Here is a 20,302-nt window from a genome sequence, read left to right on the forward strand (position 1 = left end):
TGTTTCAGGAGATCAAGCTGAAGAACATGAAAGATTTCTGCTGGGGCTTGCGGGAGGTCAGGACTTGCTCAAGGCAAGAAACTAGCCCCTTTCTACCTCCCCAGTGCTGGAAGCCCTCTCTGACCATTCACATTAGCACCCTCACTGCCTTCCATGAAACCAGCACTAGCCAGTTCCCTCAGGATTGAGGGTACTAGAAGGGGTGCACAAATGGGTACTTTGCCACTTATGATGTGTTTAATATATGAACAGTTTCATGCATTCTAAAGTCTTTTGTGTAAATATACAAGACAAATCAGACAGCTATTTTATAAAGCTTTCTTCATCAGAACTTATTTATAAAAAAAGCAACAACAACCCAGTGGAATATAACTAAACCAATTGTCTTGATTGTTTTTCCTGTAGCCTTTTCCCTTCTATTTGTAAAAAGGAATTTACTTGACAGAAATATTCTTTACCTTTTAACTTGCCAGTTTTGCCCTTCTCCCTAATGAATGGGAGTTATTTTCTGATTCTTTACTTTAAGCTACATTTCTTTTTTTAGGCAATTTCCAGATATCTGATACAATATATAATGAGGAATTAGGTTCCATTACATGAAGGCTTAACCTTCACGAAAAGCATTCAGAGCTTGCCAGGAGCCATCAATATTTAACAGCTGTTGTTATTATGAAATACTTCATAGAGTAATGTGGCTTGTCTGCTTGCACGCAATGGTTTGAACAAGAGCCAGGCCACTGTCAGATGCAAGGAAAGATTGACAGCTGGTTAGATTGCGTGACAGTGAGGCTCTGGTTAGTCAGCAGTCTGCTTTTACCAAAAGGCCTGGTCTCCCCCTGGTGTTTTTCTCAAAAGAAATTCCTCAACTGGGGAGGGAAGGGGAGCAAAGGGTGGAGTTTCGACTTGGTAAGTGGCTCTGTGCCCAGCTCCCGCCCACATGCCGTGAAGATATCTGTGAGCTCTAATCACGCAAAGCTGTGAGAAAAAAATATACAGTAAAATAGCTAGAGGAGAATGTAACTATCAGAAGATGGCATGTCTTTGATACCTCATGTACATGGGAAACACATTAAGCTCTCAGTAAGAATGAGGCAAATAATTTTGAAAGAAAGAGGGGAAGAGATTTTGAAAGAAAAAAAGTAGTTCAGTTTGCTGAGTTTGGTACCTTAAATAAATGCCATGCTGCACTTAAACTTCAAAGGGCAGACACATTTCAAAGAGTCTCCTAAGAAGAAGCAGACTAAGAAAACCACTGAGTAGGGAAGGAAAGCTTCGTATTCTTGCTAGCATAATTTCATCTGGCAGTCTGGTGGGCCCTGCTACAGTACTGGACTCCAAACATCAGGCTGTCTGAGAACGGATTTTGTGGGTGATTTCTTTTCTGAAACAGTCATGCAAACTGTGAGCTGTGGCATTTCAGAATGAAAAGATGCTGTTCTGATTGTTTAGTAGTTTAATAACTCTTCTTCATAGACTCATAGACTCATAGACTCGTAGGTCAGAAGGGACCTAGCATGATTTTAAATGCACAGTCTATGGAGTCTAGTCCTTAGTGTTAATGTGTGCTGCACATCAGTAGTGAGAGGAATAGTCCCGTAAGATTCATGGCTATAGCTCAGTTTAAGACAATTTCATGCACAGAGTTCTCTTTCCATTCAGTAGGGTACACATGACCAGCTATTCTTGGCTCTAAAGAGAAATTAATATGTATAGAAAAGAGACGATGTTCAAGAGTGCAAAAGAATGTATCGTTTAATCAGGCTTGGTATTTTCAGTTTCTTTTTTGATCAACTGAGTTTGAAATGAAATTACGATCTGCCCAGCGTAAGGGGCAGCACAGCTGTTGCAGCAGTCCAGGAGAGAGATGGTCTCGTCACTACTCTTGGGATGGATTAAACTGTGTCACTACTATAACTTGAGCGGGTGTCGTTAAACCTGTAGTAAAGAACAAAGTTATCAGACACAGAGATGAACACAATTTGTTGGAGAAGAGTCAAGACGGCTTATGTAAAGGGAAAATCATGCCTCACCAATCTCTCAGAATTCTTTGAAGGGGTCAACAAGCATGTGGACAACGGAGATCCAGTGGACTCCGTGTATTAGGACTTTCAGAAAGACTTTGACAAGGTCCCTCACCAAAGGCTCTTAAGTAAAGTTATAGATAAGTAACTGGTTAAAAGACAGGAAATAAAGCATAAGAATTAATGGTCAGTTTTCAAAATGGAGCGAGGTAAATAGCAAGTCTCCCAGGGATCAATGGGATCTGTACTGGGGCCAGTGCTGCTCATCAGTGATCTGGAAAAAGGGGTAAACAGTGAGGTAGTAAAATTTGCAGATGACAAAAATTACTCGAGATAGTTAAGTACAAAGCAGACTGCGAAGAGTTACAAAGGGATCTCACAAAACTGGGTGACTGGGCAACAAAATGGCAGATGAAATTCAATGTTGATAAATGCAAAGAAATACACATTAAAAAACATAATCCCAACAATACATATAAAATGATGGGGTATAAATAAGCTGTTACAACTTGAGAAAGAGATCTTGGAGTCATTTTGAATAGTTCTCTGAAAACATCTGCTCAGTGTGCAGTGGGAGTCTAAAAAGGTAACAGAATGTTAGGAACCATTAGGAAGGAGATAGATAATAAGACAGAAAAGATCATAATGCCACTACATAAATCCACGATACACCCACACCTTGAATAGTATGCGCAGTTCTGGCCACACCATCTCAAAAAAGATATATTAGAATTGGAAAAGGTGCAGAGGAGGGCAACCAAAATGGTTAGGGGTATGGAACAGACTCTGTGAGAGGAGAAATTAAAAAAGCTGGGACTTTTCAGCTTGGAAAAGAGATGACTAAGGTGGGATATGATAGAGGTCTATAAAATCATGAATGGTGTGGAGAAAGTGAAAGTGTTATTTACCCCCTTCACATAACACAAGAACCAGGGGTCACCCAATTAAATTAATAGGCTGCAGTTTTAAAGCAAACATAACAAAGTACTTCTTCATACAATGCACAGTCAACCTGTGGAACTCATTGAATGGGGATGTTGTGAAGGCCCAAACTCTAACTGGGTTCAGAAAAGAACTAGATAAGTTCATGGAGGATAGGTCCATCGATGCTATTAGTCAAGATTATCAGGGATCCAACCACATGCTCTGGGTGTCCTCAGCCTCTTAACTGTCAGAAGCTGGGAATGAACAACAGGATGGATCACTTGATAACTGCCATGTTTTGTTCACTCCCTTTGAAGCATCTGGCATTGGCCACTGTCAGAGAGAGAATACTAGGCTAGATGGACCATTGGTCTGACCCAGTATGGTCATTCTTATGTTCTTCCATTACAGTGTCTTATAGTAGTTTCCAGCCTTTACAGAGTTGTGGATTTTGATACTTCCTCTGATTTCACCAGGTTTGCTAGAATTTGTGATCCTCTCATATTTGTTGCCCATGCTTCATGTGTTTGTCACTCTTGTATATCAACATAGCTTTTCTTATTTTTCATCTTCTTTTGCAGAACAGCTCCATCTTCTGTTTTATTTGGTATGTTGGAAGTATGTAACAGATAATTTGTGTTAAGCAAAAGCTCCCCCCTCTGTCCACTTCCTACCTAACGAACATTGCCAATTTTGAACCTGACAGGTTAGTCTCCTGCCCTTAATTGGAGACAGTATAATCCAAACAGTTATGTCTCTTCATGAAAAGCTTTTCCAGGCTCCATAAATTCAAACCCTACCTCTTGACACAGCTTATACCTCCATCTTTTCCCATATGCATGACGTCTAGAGGATTTTTCCCTGGCATTCTTCAAGCTCTCTTTTATCCTTTTTGTTCTATCATTTGTCCTGTACCCATGGAGGCAGCATTCTATTTAATTTTCAAATTTGGCCACATGTCTCAGAACAAGATTCCTCATTATCAAATCACCAATCAGGATCACTTGCTGCTTTCTTTCTGGTGACTCCTGTTTAATTCTTACTACTCAGTCACTTGTAGAGCTGAGTTGTTAATGGGTTTTTTAGTTCAGAGGCTTAACTGAAAAATCTGGAAAAAAAATACCCTCTGCTTTGAAAAGAACAGAAACAATTTATTTTTGGAAAATTTTCATCAAATTGAAAAATCTCAACTGAATCTACCCAGACATTTCAGATTGAACTGAAACAAAATTATTTTTGTTTTTTGATCAGTTTCAAGTCAATAAAACCATTTTTTTTATTTTGATTTGGCTGTTTCAGGTGTTTTCACCCTTCTTGTGTTTGTTTGTTTGTTTGTTTGTTTGTTTGTTTAAATCTGGGGCCAAATTTGAAACCGAAATACTGCTTCTAATGAAAGTCTAAACAAAATGTTTCAAAATGGTCAAAACAAAATATTTTGACTCTTTTTTGAAAAAATGTTCTCAACTGAAAGTATTCATCAAATTGACACAATTTGGGTAAATACTTTCAGACCCCCCAAAATGCATTTTTCGATGAAAAGTTTGTCCAAAAAAATTGCCTGTCTCTAGTCACTGATAGGGCGTCATTAGGACTCTAAAACAGAGATTAATTGTTGCTTGTGTTTACCTGTTACTCCCAATGGGGTAATATTTTTCAGTTTCTCCTCTGCACTCTGTAATATGTCCTGCTCTTCCTCACAGAGAATCCATGTTTGCTGCTGCCTTCATCAATGACACACTCTCATCAATATCAGCCTCTCTTCTGAGTTCTTTGTGCATTAGTGACTGATCCCTGCTTCCTTGATGGGTTGGTTCCACTTAAAGATTTTATATTCATATTTAATTTTAATGCAGTGTCTTCAATTGTGAGGGGGAGTATATAGTGATGAGGAAGCGATGCTGATTCAGGCACAAGTTACAATTTTTCTGCTTCTGAGAAATGTATTTTGCTTCTTGGCACAAGGAGGGCTGCCTTGCCTTCTGTTGTGGGTCTGTTCACATTTTGGGGCAATGTGTACAAAGTGTTATAAAACAGAGGGGTGTGGCTGAATGCACAGGAACTCCTAGCAGGTGAAATGACAGTACAGTAAAATACTTCCTATTTGGAAATGGAATTAGTACTAGATGGACTGTGGAACAAACATCTCTTGTGCCTCTGCTGCTATGTTTGTGTCAGCCTGAAGGCTAACAAACAGGCAGGGAACCCTAGCCTGCTCGATAAAATAAAATAAAATAAAATAAAATATTGCTTTCCTCTTAAAGATGGAGTTAGCCCTACTGGAATGTTTGACAAAGCCAAAAGAACTCAAACAAATAAATCTTCATTTCCTCTTACCACTCCCTGTCTGTCCTTTAACCTACACAGAGATAATGAGGCTCTGTGTAGAGAATTATGAAAATGTACTTTTGGGGATTAGGGAAGCAGTAGGATGGGGGCTCTGCTTTCAGAAATTGCAGTTACACCCTCTCTGTAATACCCAGCTGCAAATGGCATTACTAATCCTAGGAGCAAGCTCAACTGAGCAGGGATATGCAAAAGATATATCATGTGACCTTTCCCAATAAACCTAACATTTAAACCAAGACAGACTACAAAACCCATCCCCTAAAAATGTGCACCTTTCCACAGGAGTTTCACATCCATTTTGCAGAATGGCTTGCAAGGTTGAAAACATGAAATCATGGTGGCTGGAAAAATTTGCATGGAAAGCTACCCTTAGTCCTGTTTCATGTAGTTTTGGGACATCCTAGTGTGTTTTCCACAACTCAGGTGACGAATTTATTATCTATACCTGAGGTTACAATTTAGGAAATATGAGTCCACAGTATCACTAGCAGTAAATGTTCACTGTCTGAACTAAAAACCAATTCAAATTTCGTAAGTAACTGCCAGAACTGTGGTATCTCTGTTGATCTGAAAAGATAACATGTCTCTTTACTCTTTATAGAGCTTCAAGTTAATAAGAACCTGATCTAAAACCTATGAAATAAGGAGAAATCACGCCAATAGACGTTGGACCACGCCCTTTGTCATTTTCAACTAATACTGTTAAATCCATGAACATTTTTATTCAGTTTTTACTCTGGGCTCTTATTCAAAAATTGCATCCAGTTGTCATCACTACATTTAGCAAAGAGCCAAGTAACATTCCAGACTTTTTTTTATATACTTTTATGTGGAATGAATTATTTCAGATTGTTTCATCCCTATTTTGGGGTTATTAACCTGTTACTCCAGGCTGATGCAGGGGTGCTGGAACAATTTGTACAATGGAGGTCCTGAGAGTCATTGAACCAAACTGTAAAACCCTGTGTATGATGGAAACCACTTCAAGTCAGATGCAGCAGCACCCCCAATACCCTTAGTTCCAGCACCTATGGGCTGACGTTTGGAGTAGCCAGCTGCCCTGGGTCCACTTATTAACAGACCCTTCTCACTGTCCCTTCATATCAACAGAGTAAAACTGAGTAAGAACTGTATTTCTATAGACTGGATATGTTAGACTGGTATGTTTGAACAGTGGTGAACGTCTCATCTCAGTTAGCCATCATAACTGTTTCAAGATGATCCAGATCAAATAACTAAAAGCCCAGCAGTAATAATGAAGCTGAATCTTTAGCTATATTATTTATTGACAGAATCACAAGGTTTGCTTTACACTCCATACTCCCTCAATGATCCAGATACTCACCTAGCAGATGATGTGTATAATCAACTCTGTCTTCTGGGTGATTCTTTCATTATCCTCAAAAATGAGAGTGGATCTGAAATCATCACTCTTTCGGGGATTCAACTTCATATTTACTCCTGAAGAGAATTAAATCTGATTATCTAATGATATTTCAGAACCAATATTTACAGCCCATGCATAGGAAAAGCAGTCAGCCAAAGTAATCTGCCTTTGTTTCTGTTAGGCCTCTTGGTATTACCAGAGAAAAATTTGCAATTTTAATCCAAAGTCTTCATGCTTTCCATGCTAAAAAACAAACTTTGACTTCAAATTTGAAAAAAAAAGGCACTTCAAGAATATACACTTGAGTCTTAGAACTAATCTCAAATTTATAGAAGTGAGAGGCCAAGAAAATTTCATGCCAAACAAGAGGTCAAAATAGAAAATAAGAAAACTCATTCATATCCTGTATCCACTCTGACAATCTTCTGAACAGTGTTGCCATTAGTTAGAATTTTTATAACATGTATTCTTTTGTAAACAAAAGCAGCATGGCAACATGTCAATTGTCTTCTATGCTGCTTTCCTATGGTTTTGTTGTTGTTTTTTATATGTAGCGTATAATAATAGAAAAAACATAACCAGTAAAAATAACGTGATAGGTATAATGATGAGCAAGGAAAGAACTTTATATAAAAACATCTGAGCTGCGAAATATGTGTTTCTCTCCCTAGAACCAACAGTAAGTTTTCAGTAACTAAAAGCCCTCGTCAGTAATATTTATATATTGTTAATTACTTTTTTCAACAGCCATTCAAGAAAAGCACTGTAGGAAGCAAGTTGGTAACACAATAAAAGACTATCTGTCTAGTGAGACTGTCATACCAGAAGGTGGACTTCTACAAGAAGTGAGTGATAAATGCTATCATTTCTGGTTCTAAGATAACACATGCAACTTAGTGATGTTGGTGATTTATTAAAGGTTATTTAGCCTGAGTCAGTATTGAACAAATGGCCCTGCATTGTGTTAGACTTTGTATTACTTGAAGGTCTGCTGTTGAATGGGATGCAAAATCAAAGTCCAGAACTATTGTGGATACAAAAGATCCAGTTACCTTTATTCTTGCAAAAATTGCATCAGCTATGGAGTCTTAGTCGAATTCCAACTAAATTTCTCGGTAGTTTCAATTAAATACGGAGCCTGATTCTCACTTACAGCAAGCATGGGATGGTGGTGGAGATTGATTTTAGTTACCTGTGTGCACACCTGAGAGACTGTGCAGGGACTTGCTTGATCTCTGGTGTGAGTTAGAGCAGCCTAAGAGCTACTCTAATTTAAACAGCTTTCCATGGCTTCCCATGTGTCAAGAGTCAGGACCTGCAGCAGAGTCACTCTGGCAGCAGGCCCTGTAGAGGCAATCTAACAAGAGGAGCTGGCCCATTGTAGGCTGCCTGACTGGCTACAACACCTGATTGGTTGGAAGAGACAGCAAACAGACTCTTAAGGCCAGCAGCAGCAGTTCACTGGCTGCTCAAAGCATGTGCCTGTGGCTTTGATAGCCACTGCCTTGTTCCAAGCCCTTCCCCTGCATTGCCTCACTCCAGGTAGCCCAGTTCTGACCCTTGGTTCCAATTCCTGACCTCTGACATTGGCTCTGACCCTGGGCTTTAGCACCTGGCCTCTGACTCCAGCTCTGACCCTGGGCTCCAATTCCTGACTACCAACTCGTGTTCTAATCACTAGGCCTGATGCTTGATTGGACCATTAGGCCTGACTCCTGCTACAACCACTAGGGACCACTGCCCATGTCCTGGTCATGTGACACTGTAGGCACTAGAAATCAGAGAATAGCCGCAGTACACACCGGATAGACCTCCACTCTGCCTCTGACAAAGACTAGGTGGAGGGCTGGTGCAGCACCCTTACATCAGCTCTGCATTATCAGGGAAGAACTCTGAACATGTTATTCTTGCAGAACTATTTCCATCTCCTTAAAGATCCTCTGTTGCCATAGTGGCATAAAGGGGCCTTAGTGTAACTGAGAATCAAGCCCACTAATCTTCTTTAAAAGTAGCGCTGCTATTCATTGTTAAATAGCCTCTAAGGTCTGCCCCAGAGATGGCTACATTTCACAGATAAGTGAAGCAATGCCTGTATACACATAGTGCCCTTAAAAAAACCCTGCCATTTGATTATAAGTAAATGTTATGCAATAGTTCCCCATTCTTAAATGTATAAGGAATACAGTCAATATAAATAATAGCAAAAGCAGTTAAGTGTGTAATTTAGACTCATAGACTCATAGGTCAGAAGGGACCAACATGATCATCTAGTCTGACCTCCTGCACAAAGCAGGCCACAGAACCCTACCCATCCACTTCTATAAAAACCCCTAACCTATGTCCGAGTTATTGAAGTCTTCAAATTGTGGTTTGAAGACCTCAAGCAGAGAATCCACCAGCAAGTGACCCATTTTTAAGTGTTCCCACTGTATTTAATTTGTGTTTGGGATTTTTAAGGTGATAAGTGCCATATACATGTAAGATATAATTGTTACAGGTCTTGAATGGTAGCCATATGGCTACAGGAACACTTAGAGAGTACTGATGTATATAATAAATTTCAGTCTGACTTCAGACACACTCCAACTGCTGAGACTAACTTTGCTCAAGACCAGGGGTTGGCAACCTTTCAGCAGTGGTGTGCCGAGTCTTCATTTATACACTCTAATTTAAGGCTTTGCGTGCCGGTAATATATTTTCATGTTTTTTAGAAAGTCTCTCTATAAGTCTAAAATATGTAACCAAACTACTATTGTATGTAAAGTAAACAAGGTTTTCAAAATGTTTCAGAAGCTTTATTTAAAATTAAATTCAAATGCAGATCTTATTAGTTTAGTGTGAGCCTTGCCCTTGCTTTTCCTTGCTGAGTTTTCCAACATCTGGCACGTATTTGGATACTTGAAGCTGTACACAGGGTTCTGAGTGATCACTTGTTAACACGCTCCGAGAGGGACAGAGAACAGATTTCATGTGTGAAAAGACCTGTACACACAGGTATGTGGATCCAAATGCTGAAAGCATCGCAAACACAATTTTCTTCAAACAGTTAAATTTCACTGGCAGGGATGTCCAGCAGGTCAGAATAGAAGCCCCATAATCTCTCTTGGTAGCTTCAAGTGCGCTCCGCAGATCTACGAACTTTGATGCCCATAATTCTGAGCTTTTTAACTGAATGAGTTGCATTTTGAAATCTTCAACTCCCATCCACTGAAATACAGACAAATCCAAGTCGCTGTCATTGAACTTTTCAGGTTTAATTAGAAAAGAAAGCATTGGGCCAAATCGCTGGAAATCTTGAAATCTGTCAGAAAATTCTGATTCCAGTTCTTGCATGTACTTTCCAATCTCATCGACAGTGACAGTGCAACTTTTACGAGTTGGAAGTAGCGGAAAGTAGACATTTGAATATCCCTGGAAAAAACTGCTAGTTTCACAACAAATGCTTGCCAGGCTTCATAAAGATCTAGAACTGTTTGCCCTGCGCCCTGGAGTCAGAGATTGAGTTCGTTTAGGTGAGCGGTGATATCAGTTAGAAACATGAGCTTACACAGCCATTTGTCATCATCCAGTTCGGGGTAGTTTTGTTCTTTTTCCAATAAAAAGGCCTTGATTGCATCAAAACAGTTTACAAAGCACACCAAAACCTTGTCACAACTTAGCCACCGAATGTTGCCGTGAAGTGGGATGTCGTTATAAGCACTGTCCATCTCTTCTAGCAGTGCTTGAAATTGTCTGTGAGTCAAAGCAGATCGAGCAACAAGGAAATTCACAATTCGCACCACTGTATTCATCACATTATTAAGCTCTGAATTAGAAATTTTAGCACACAGGTTTTCATGATGGATGATACAGTGAAATTTGACTGTAGGACGGCCAATATGATCTTCAAGTAACTTTACAAATCCCTTCTGTTTTCCGACCATGGCAGGAGCACCATCTGTTGTCACACAAAATATTTTTCTGATGTCAACTCCTTGTTCTTCAAAATGGTTTACAAAACTTTCCGGTATATCTTCCCCTTTGTTGTGCCATGCAGGGGTTTTAGGCAACAGAGTTTCTCTTGGATTTAATCAGAAGCACACTATCTTACAATAACTGCCAAACGTGGAACGTCATTTATATCCACACTCTCATCAACTGCAACACTAAACACTGCTGTGTCTTTCAGTGCAGACGTCTGCTTTTCCTTAATGTTTTCTGCCATTTCACTTATGTATCTCTCAACTATTCTGGCAGAGATGGGCAGTTCTTTTATTCTAAATATGATTGGATCTTTATTTGGCAAATCATCGAACAAAATCTCTGAACTGCTGAGAAAAACTTCTTTTATATATTCCCCATCTGTAAACGGCTTTCCATTTTTTGCAATGCACTGTGCAATCTTGTAACTTCCTTCTGTAGCTTGATTTTTACTTATACTTAAGCTTTTAAAAATACTGGTTTGCTTTTCATAGGCTGCTACTGCCTTTTTGATTGATTCAGTCTTGTCTGCTTCATCAAGAAGTGTTTTCTTGTGCTTTGTTTCAAAATGTCATCGAACACTTGATGTGCGACAAGCAACACTTTCATAACAGAAAGCACAAATAGCACAGTGCTTCTTTTCAATAAATCCAAATGTGTCTGTCCAAGCAGGCTGAAATGATCGGACATCTAGCTTCACGTTCTTAGGAGCTGCCATTTTGTCAAATGTTCCCTTCAGCTCTCAGTGGGGAAAAAAATGGCGATAGAAGGCAGGCACAAGATCAAACGCAGTGTGGTCTGATATAAGCAATTTTAAGATGAGGGTGCTGAGCTGCACCCCCTCTTGTCTTGTGTGCAACCCTCACTGTCCCAGGCTGGGAACTGTGGGCCACAGTGGGGAGGCTGCAGAACAGTGATCCAAGGCCAGGAGCAGAGACCAGGGTGGCCTGCAGGGACTCCACGCCAGAAAGCAGGCTGAGAAAGGCTGGAGATCCAGACCCTGGCTGGCAGGAGGTCAGCAACTGGAACCTCAGATCGACAGCTGAGGTGAGTGGAGCTGGCGGATGGTAGGGCTGAGCAGGGCCACAGGCCTGGACCCTGTCTGGAAGTGGGTCTGCCAAGGTGAGTGGGGCTGCAGCAGTGGGGGACCCCGGCTGGCAAGGGGCCAGTAGCCAGAACCCCAGAGCAGTGACTGAGTGGCTCAGCCTGTCCCACTCTGGGGTTTCAGCCCTGGCTCCTGCCAGCTGGGGTCTCAGCCCTCTGCCAACCTGGGGTTCCTTTACCCAGGCCAGCAGCTGGTGCTGAGTGGAGCTGCGGCAGTGGGGACCCCGGCTGGCAAGGGGCTAGCAGCGGGAACCCCAAAGCGGCGGCAGGCTGAGCGGCTCAGCCCGCCCCGCATGCCATTAAAAATTAGTTGCCGACCCCTGCTCAAGACATTAATGATCTGCCTACTACAATGGACAGAGGAGGCCTATTCTTATTGGATTTATCAGTGACATCTGACACTGTCTCATCAGCTGGATGATGATCAGCTGCATGTGAATGACTTGAACTGGTTCTAATTTTTCTGAAGTCAAGGGGTCTTTTGGCAGAGTAAAGACTCCAGGATTTGGTTCCTGGCACATGAAATTTATTATTAGAGGCCTTATTGCATTACTCGAAAAATGACTGTGAATAATAGGATTTCTGCAATCTATTTTGAAGAGAAATGAATAAATATGTACTACAGCACAAGGAGACATTTCCAGGTGGCGTCTACTAATACAATCTGAATCAGAACTTAAATTAACATATGTTCAAATTTCATTCCAAGATGAATTGGAATGATATAGTAGAAACATCCCATTGGTGCTGTTCTACACTTTGTATAAGGAAATAACACAGGAAACCTTTTTCCTACTCAGTTTCCTGTAATTTTTTTTAAAGTGTTAGTGTAATTCCATTTCCTCCTTTCAAACTTTGTGTAATCAGTAGTTAATAAACTCTGATGTTGAAAAAAGTAGTTTAGTTTGAACTTTAGTCTGAGTGCAAGAAATTTGTCTTCCTGTTTTTTATTTAAATACAAATTTAAAATAAAAGAAGAATTAGGGGTTAAACACAAATGGAGGATTATTGGGTTAGGGTTGTGGTGGGGGAAGGGTTTTGGAACATCAGAAATCACTTAAGGGTTTGATGGAACCCTCATGGATAAGTTTACCATCTGTTGTGATCACGAATCACTTGTCAACTCCAACCAATGTTGACATCTCCTGACAATTCAGTCTTAAGAGAGCATACTCTCACTAGAACAAATCCTGCACTAAACTCACTACTTCACCTTTGTATTGTATTGTTTTCAAATGTGGTATGGTCATCAGAACATTTTCAAAATAGTGTCTTTGTACAAAGTTTTCATAGACTATCTTTGTGGGTTTTAAGTTAATGCCACTTTTAAAAATTCTCCCAGTATTAATTCTTTTGTCTTCAATTGCCTTTGATTGTGAACTGTACACTTCCTCCACAGACAACATAATCTGATCTGGCTTCAGTCATTTGGGATGATTTATGGAGAATATAGCTATAAAGGACACCTATAGATTGGGGTCAGGAGAGACTCACTGTCTTCTGTTGCACACATACATTTACTTTTGCGCCTGTTCAGCACTGCTTGTCATTTCCAATTAGTGGCAGGCAGAATATAAGAGATCTTTTCAGTGTTTCTGCTCCCTTCCATTGTCTTCATAAGTAGGAATATGATAGGAATATGTCCATCTTTAAAAGGACACAGTCCACTGGAAATCTAGTAAATTTTTATCTATCTATCTATCTATCTGTCTATCTAAAGTAATGTGAATGTTTTGAGTCTTTACCAGAGCTTGGAAGGAAACTGTTTTCCCATTCCAGGAATAATTTTGAAAAATTTTCCTGTTTCACACCAGGATGAAAATTCAAAATCTCAAAAAACGTCATGAACCGAGAATCTAAAAATAATTCAGTTTGGGTCAATCAAAATGTTTCATTCCAATTTTAACCTTTTCAAATTAATTTTTATTGTACCCCTAGTGTCAAATTCTAAATTAAAAAATCATTTCAAACTGAAAAAACAGAACTTTTCATATTGAAAATGTAGAAAAGAGACATTTTGACAATTTTGAAACTATTTTTCCAACAGTTTTTGAAATGAGAAAACTAATAGAAATCAACCCTTTCCCGCTTCAGTTTTGACAAATCTGCCTTGTCTGAAGAAAAATGTCTCATAAAAAAAAATTCCAACCAGCTGTAGTCTCTTCCCTGCCCTCAGTGTTGCACATGGGCTCAGAGTTGGTGTCTTAGTATCCAGACACACCCCTTTCTTCTTCGAGTGCTTGCTCATATCCATTCCAAGTAGGTGTACGCGCGCCGCGTGCACGTTCGTCGGAAGAATTTTCCCCTAGCAACACCCGGTGGGTCGGCAGGCGCCCCCTGGCGTGGCGCCTTTGCGGCACCGCATATATACCCCTGCCGACCCGGCCGCTCCTCAGTTCCTTCTTACCGCCCGTGTCGGTCGTTGGAACAGTGGAGTGCGGCTTAGCTGACCTCCACCTCCCTAGCGTTTCACCCATTCTTTGTCTCTAGTTCGTAGTTATAGTTTAGTGTTAATTCTTAGTAGTTACTAGTAGTTGTTAGTGTAGTTATTATATATAGTCTGAGGGCTGAGGTTTAATCCTCCTCACCCCTCCCGGGACCCGGGCTCATGCCTGGCTCTCCCGGTTTCAAACAGTGCTCGGCCTGCTGTCGGCCGATGCCAACGGGAGACTCCCATGATCGTTGCCTGAAGTGCCTGGGGGAATCCCATCTTACGGACAAGTGCCGTATCTGTAAGTCCTTTAAGCCAAGGACTAAAAAGGAGCAGGACTCGTGTTTAAAGCAGCTCCTGATGGAAGCGGCCCTGACCCCTGCAGCTCCGGCACCGAGCGCACCGCAGTCCGCACCGGGCAGAAGTTCTTCATCGGCACCGGAGGCAGCCGGTACCGCCAGAACACCACGGCACCAACAGTCTCCGGCGCAGAAGTCAGCCCGGCACCTCCCGAACTGCAACACACAATTCAAGACCTTCCATTGAGGGCAGGGTCTTTCTCTGATAAAACGGACACCTTAGGCTCAAAGCCTTAAGGACAACCGCATTATAATGCGCTCCTCGGCAGCACACCCCACAGACCCAACGGAGGTCCTTCCGGGCCACACTCAGCGCCCCTACCCCCCTACCACCCTCGTCAGGACTTTAATAGAAGCACGTGGGCCGTTGTAAAACCGGAGACGTCAGTCTGGTTTCCCAAGGGACAATATAATGGTTCCGCCAAACACCGAGCGGGACCAAAGCAAATCTTTGAAGGTGCGATCGAGAAGCAGAGCACCAGTCCTTCCCGACTCCATTCCTGTTTTCAACCGCTTTTCTCCTTCCTCCCGGCGTGGACCGACTAACTCGGATCATTGGGTTTTGTGCACGGTGGAGTTTTGGTTACCATCTCCAGTTTTATTTCACCTCCCTCTCCCACCCACTCACCCTGTCCTCTTCAGGGACCCCCTCACGGCATTCTCCTCTGCCGAAGATCCACGCTTCTCGAAATCGAGCCATAGAGGAGGTACCTAAGATCTCAGGGGCAGAGGGTTTCTCCGCTATTTTTAATCCCCAAGTCGAAAAGGAGGTCTTCGACATCCTAGACCTCGTGGACTCAACGCCTTCTAAAAGCCAGTTGAAGTTCGATGGTGTCTTGGGGTCTAATTATCCATCCCTGGACTCGGGGGGACTGGTTCGCTGCTCTCGATATGAAGGGAGCCGTACTTCAATGTACTCGATTACCCCCACAATCAGAACGCTATCTGCACTTTTGTGGTTGCGAAGACCCCCACTTCCAATACACAGGTCATCCTTCGTGCCTTTCCTCTGCTGCGTGTTTTTCTACGAAAATTATGGCAGTAGTGGCCCGTTTTCCTCCGTCGGCAAAACGGCATATGTGTCTCCCTTACCCTGGACGACTGGCTGTTCGCGGTCTTCCGAGCATCCGGTCGCCTGTGCACATAGCGTCATCAACGGGAACTTGTTCGAGACTTTGGGCTCTCATGAAATCAATTTCGACAATCATCCTCGTGCCAATCAGAGGATAGAATTCATTGGGCTGTCTCGGAGCTCCACGCTCGCAAAGCCCGCTTACCGCTCAGCCAGTTCGCAGCAATAGATTTTTAGTCTCTCCGCCAGAGAGAGCCTACTCGCCTTCCCATGACCTCGGCCGGGTTGTCTCAGTCCTCCTTGGTCACATGGTGCCTGCACTTTGTCACTACTAAGCATGCCAAGCTCCGCCTCGCCCCCTGCAAATCTGGTTAGCCTCCGTTTACCGCCACGTAGGACAGCATGGACGTCGTCGTCACGCTCCGCAAAGCGTTTTGCACTCCCTCCGCTGATGGCAAGAACCCTCCTGTGTGTGCGGGGCATGCTGTTCCAACCCCAGGCAACCGTCCATATGTGACAACGGACCATCCTCTCTGGGCGGGTCCACATGGGTTCGTCGGACACCAGGCCTCCTGGTTCCGCTCAGGAGCACTGTCGCTGCATATAACATTCCGGGAGCTGCGGGCGGTCCCGCTCCGCCTATCAGGCCTTTCCTTCATCACCTACGAGGTCCCGTTGTGTCTTAGTGGCGTCACGGACCAATACCACCCGTGCACTTATATAAACAAGCCAGGGAAAGGGGAATCACGCTCCCTCTCCCCTCTTTTGGTCAGGAGGCCGGAATCCAGGCTATGGAGCTTTGTATATGCCCATCCATGGATCTGGTGGTCCTCCTTCCCTCCCAGGGGTCCAAACTCTTAGGCAGGACACAACCTCAGGCCAGGTCTTTTCTAGCCCACGAGTGGTCATTCGGACCGGAACCGTACGCTCATTCTTCTTTCCAGAGGTGGGGCTTTCCCCAAATCGACCTCTTCCTGCCCGCAGCATACCGAAAGTGCCGCCAGGTTGTGCTCCTTCGGCCGTCTCGTCCGGGGTTCGATCTCGGACGCTTCCTCAATGTCCTGGTCGACCCACCTTCTATATGCCACCCCACCTTTTCGCGCTGGTGACAAAGTCCTGGTGAAGCGGCAGGGACCAGGCTCGAGTAATTTTGATCGCCCCCCCCGGCGTGGCCTCCGCCAGCACTGGTACACCCGTTGCTGGACCTATCAGTAAGCCCAGCCCCGTTCTCCTGGCCGCTCCATCAGGACCTGATATCCCAGGACCACGCCGGCTTCTTCCTTCCATCCCGCCTCAATCCTTCCAACCTGACGGCGTGGTTCCTGCTGAGGTTGAGGCCACTCGGAGCTGCGCTGCTCTAGCCCCGGTGCAGGCAAGTTCTCCTGGGAGCAGGAAGCCTGCAACAGAGCTACTACATGGCAAAGTGGGAAGAGGTTCTCCTTGCTGGTGTCAGACACACCACTAAGATACCCCAGGCCCCATTCCATGTATTTTTGTGAATACCTAATGGCAACCTCAAACAGCAGGGGCTCGCGCCTCATACTGCGGTAGCACTGGCTGCCATTCGACATTCCATCCAGGATAAAGGAGCTTACCTCCATCTTCTCTCACCCGATGGTCTTGAAGGTTCCCTCAAGGGCCTGGAGCGCCCTGTTCCCCAGGTCCGCCGCCCCCCCCTCCTGGGAACTTCAATCTGGTCTCTCACGGCTAACTGGCCCCTCCTTCAAACCCTTGGAACCGCTGCTCTCTCCCTGTATCTATCGTGGAAGGTGGCGTTCCTTGTGCCATCTACATCGGTGCAGAGAGGTTCGGAAGCTTCGCGTCGTTATGCTGACCCACCTTACCACGATATTCACATAAGGATCAAGGTGCAGCTGCGCCCGATCGTCGCTTCCTTCCAAGGGTGGTCTCCCCTTTCACCTCAACAAGACATATTCCTCTCGTGTCTTTTTCCTAAGCCTCAACGCATCCGTAGGAGCAGCGCCTACACTCACTCGATGTTCGTGAGAGCAGCTGGCGTTCTACATGACCGCCACCTGCACCCTTCCGTAAGACGACCCAACTTTTGTTGCCGTGGCAACAGGATAGCGAAGGTAACCTGTCCTCGTCTCAAAGAATATCGTCCATGCGTTACGGCGTGCATCTCGGCACCGTGCCATGACTTAGCTCAGCACTCTCTCCAAGGGCAGATGTACTGCCACATTCCACCAAGCTCAGGCCCTCGATTGCCTTTCTAGCTGTGACCCATCACGACATATGCCGTGCAGCTACGGGGTCCTCAGTGCACACACTTTCTACTGTTCCCATTTACCCCTGGTGCAACAGCCAGGGACCAATGCAGGCTCTTGTTTTGGCTGTTTTGTAATTCAGCAGTATCCACCTCCGACCCACCTGGCCTAGTAAGGGCTTGTCACCTACTTGGAATGGATATGAGCAAGCACTCGAAGAAGAAAAGACGGTTACTCACCTTTGTAACTGTTGTTCTTCGAGATGTGTTGCTCATATCCATTCCACACCTGCCCTCCTTCCCCACTGTCGGAGTAGCCGGCAAGAAGGAACTGAGGAACGGCCGGGTCGGCAGGGGTATATATGCAGTACCACAAAGGCGCCACGCCAGGGGGCGCCTGCCGACCCGCCGGGTGTTGCTAGGGGAAAATTCTTCCGACGAACGTGCACGCGGCACGCGTACACCTGCTTGGAATGGATAGGAGCAACACATCTCGAAGAACAACAGTTACAAAGGCGAGTAACTGTCTTTTCTTGGAATTTGACTCTATTAGTAATCTCAAAAGAATAATACAACATTTTCTCTGGGAATTGTGCTGTCTGTAGGACTTCTCTTCAGCGCCTTCGTTGTCCTACTTCCCTCTCTGTGGATAGTCACTCCTGTCTCCTTTAAGTCTAGGGTGAAATTAAGAAACTGTACTTGCTGGAATGAGTCAACAGAATTTCACCGGCTTATGCAGTCACCTTGCTACCCAAGGAGTTTCAAATACTACAGCTGCAAGTTTGTCATTTTCCAACCACATTATCCTATTGTTTTTTAAAATATTTCTCTCCCCTGCTGCTGTGTGATAGACCCACACAACCAACAGGGGAAAACTAATAAACTAACTGATTATTAAAAGGGAAATAACTAAATTGGCTAGACAAAAAGCATTGTCAAATACACATGAGGAAGAAAGAAATAGTAGCTATTATTCTATCATTTATTTCAGTTAGACCAGCAGTTCCCAAACTTTAACAACCCGCGAACCCCTTTCAGTAAACTGTCAAGTTTCATGAACCCCCTTCTAAAAATGAATATTTCCAGGGATTTTCTCCCTTACCTCAACATAAATTATAAAAGCAATGATCTTGGAAATATAAAATTTGTTTTTATGACATGCTTATTATACACTATTTATTAATTATTATTTATCATTACCATATTTTTATTACATTATGAAAACGGCAAATCTTACAAGATCTCACGTTTGTAGCTTATATCACTTTTGATTAAGCCTGTTATAAGACAAGGCTTCTATCAGAGGCGCCAGTAGAAAAAAAAGGTGCAGGGGCAAAGCCTCCATACACCCTAGGGCCTGGGGGGGGGGGACTGCTGGAAAAGTGGGGGTCCCGTGGGTGCCATGGGAAAAAAAGGGGAGGGACCTATGGAGGGGTGTGCCTATGTGGGGGTGGCACATGACCCTCATCGCCCCCCCATACTGACACCTCTGACTCCTGTGTTTTATCAAGGAGTATCAGATGTGAAACAGCATGAAGGTATTGTACAACAAAGAGTTTCCCCTACGCAAGCATTCAGGTCTTGAGCAGTCCAGGCAAACAATGCATGTTACAACAAAGCTTAAACTTGTTCTTCATAATAATTTTAAAAACAACTCTAGCAGCCTATTTAATTTTAAAAACAGCAAAAAATATCCACCTCCATTTCCATTTCTTATAAGGGAGTCTTGAAGTCTAAATCTCCTCAGTGTGAGCAACCCCTAATGATGCAGGGCAGCGTTTACTCACTCAAGTAGCCCCTTTGAAGTAACTTTGTAAATACAATACATATACACAAACCTTTCGAGTGCTATGAATTATCCTACTACTCTGGCAAAGGGTATGCTAGATACAGTGGTATATCTCTTTGGATAGTCTTTTTGTGTTTCGGCTTGATATCAGAGTTCTAAGGACTTGATTTTTTTGGCTTGTAAAGAGCATCTTAATTAAGGATTATAAACTGAATTTTATGCAGGGTAATTGTCAATTTTTAAGAACACAAGTGGAAGGGAACAGACAGATCCATTATGGTACAAATTTAAAAAGACTGACTGCATCTTCCCAGTAGTGTTCTTAAGTAGACATCATTATGGAGAAAGTTAGGGATGATTGTACCACTTACAGAAGCTTATTATTCAGATCATCAAAGAATAACTCCACCCCATATGTGATGCAAAGACTATCAACAGACTGCTAAATGAAACAGCTCTAGATAGACTGAAAGCCAGTTGACTCTGGAAATTTAGTACCCATGTTGCGTGACTTGAAAATCTGTTCTGAGCAAGGCACGGCTCCAGGCCTTGACTGTTGTACTTTAGTAACCATAGCAGTGTGGTCTCTGGAGAACACAATGCTAGTGAATTTTCCTTTATTTCAAAGAAGAGTAATAAGAGAAATGTGGCTTGGAACTAATCTTTTTTTCTTATTTTTACT

The 20,302-nt window shown here is 43.2% G+C and overlaps 1 protein-coding gene across 1 annotated transcript in view; it reads left to right on the forward strand.

Moving 5' to 3' along the window:
• Window positions 1–20,302, forward strand: part of AHRR (aryl hydrocarbon receptor repressor) — a 115,421-nt gene that overhangs the window by 64,928 nt on the left and 30,191 nt on the right. Inside the window, exon 3 of the mRNA XM_032770813.2 lies at window positions 7,426–7,523. Coding sequence (XP_032626704.1) covers window positions 7,426–7,523 — 98 coding nt within the window. The remainder of the gene's footprint in view (window positions 1–7,425; window positions 7,524–20,302) is intronic.

This window comes from Chelonoidis abingdonii, chromosome 2 (assembly GCF_003597395.2).
Source record: "Chelonoidis abingdonii isolate Lonesome George chromosome 2, CheloAbing_2.0, whole genome shotgun sequence".
Classification (NCBI taxonomy): domain Eukaryota; kingdom Metazoa; phylum Chordata; order Testudines; family Testudinidae; genus Chelonoidis; species Chelonoidis abingdonii.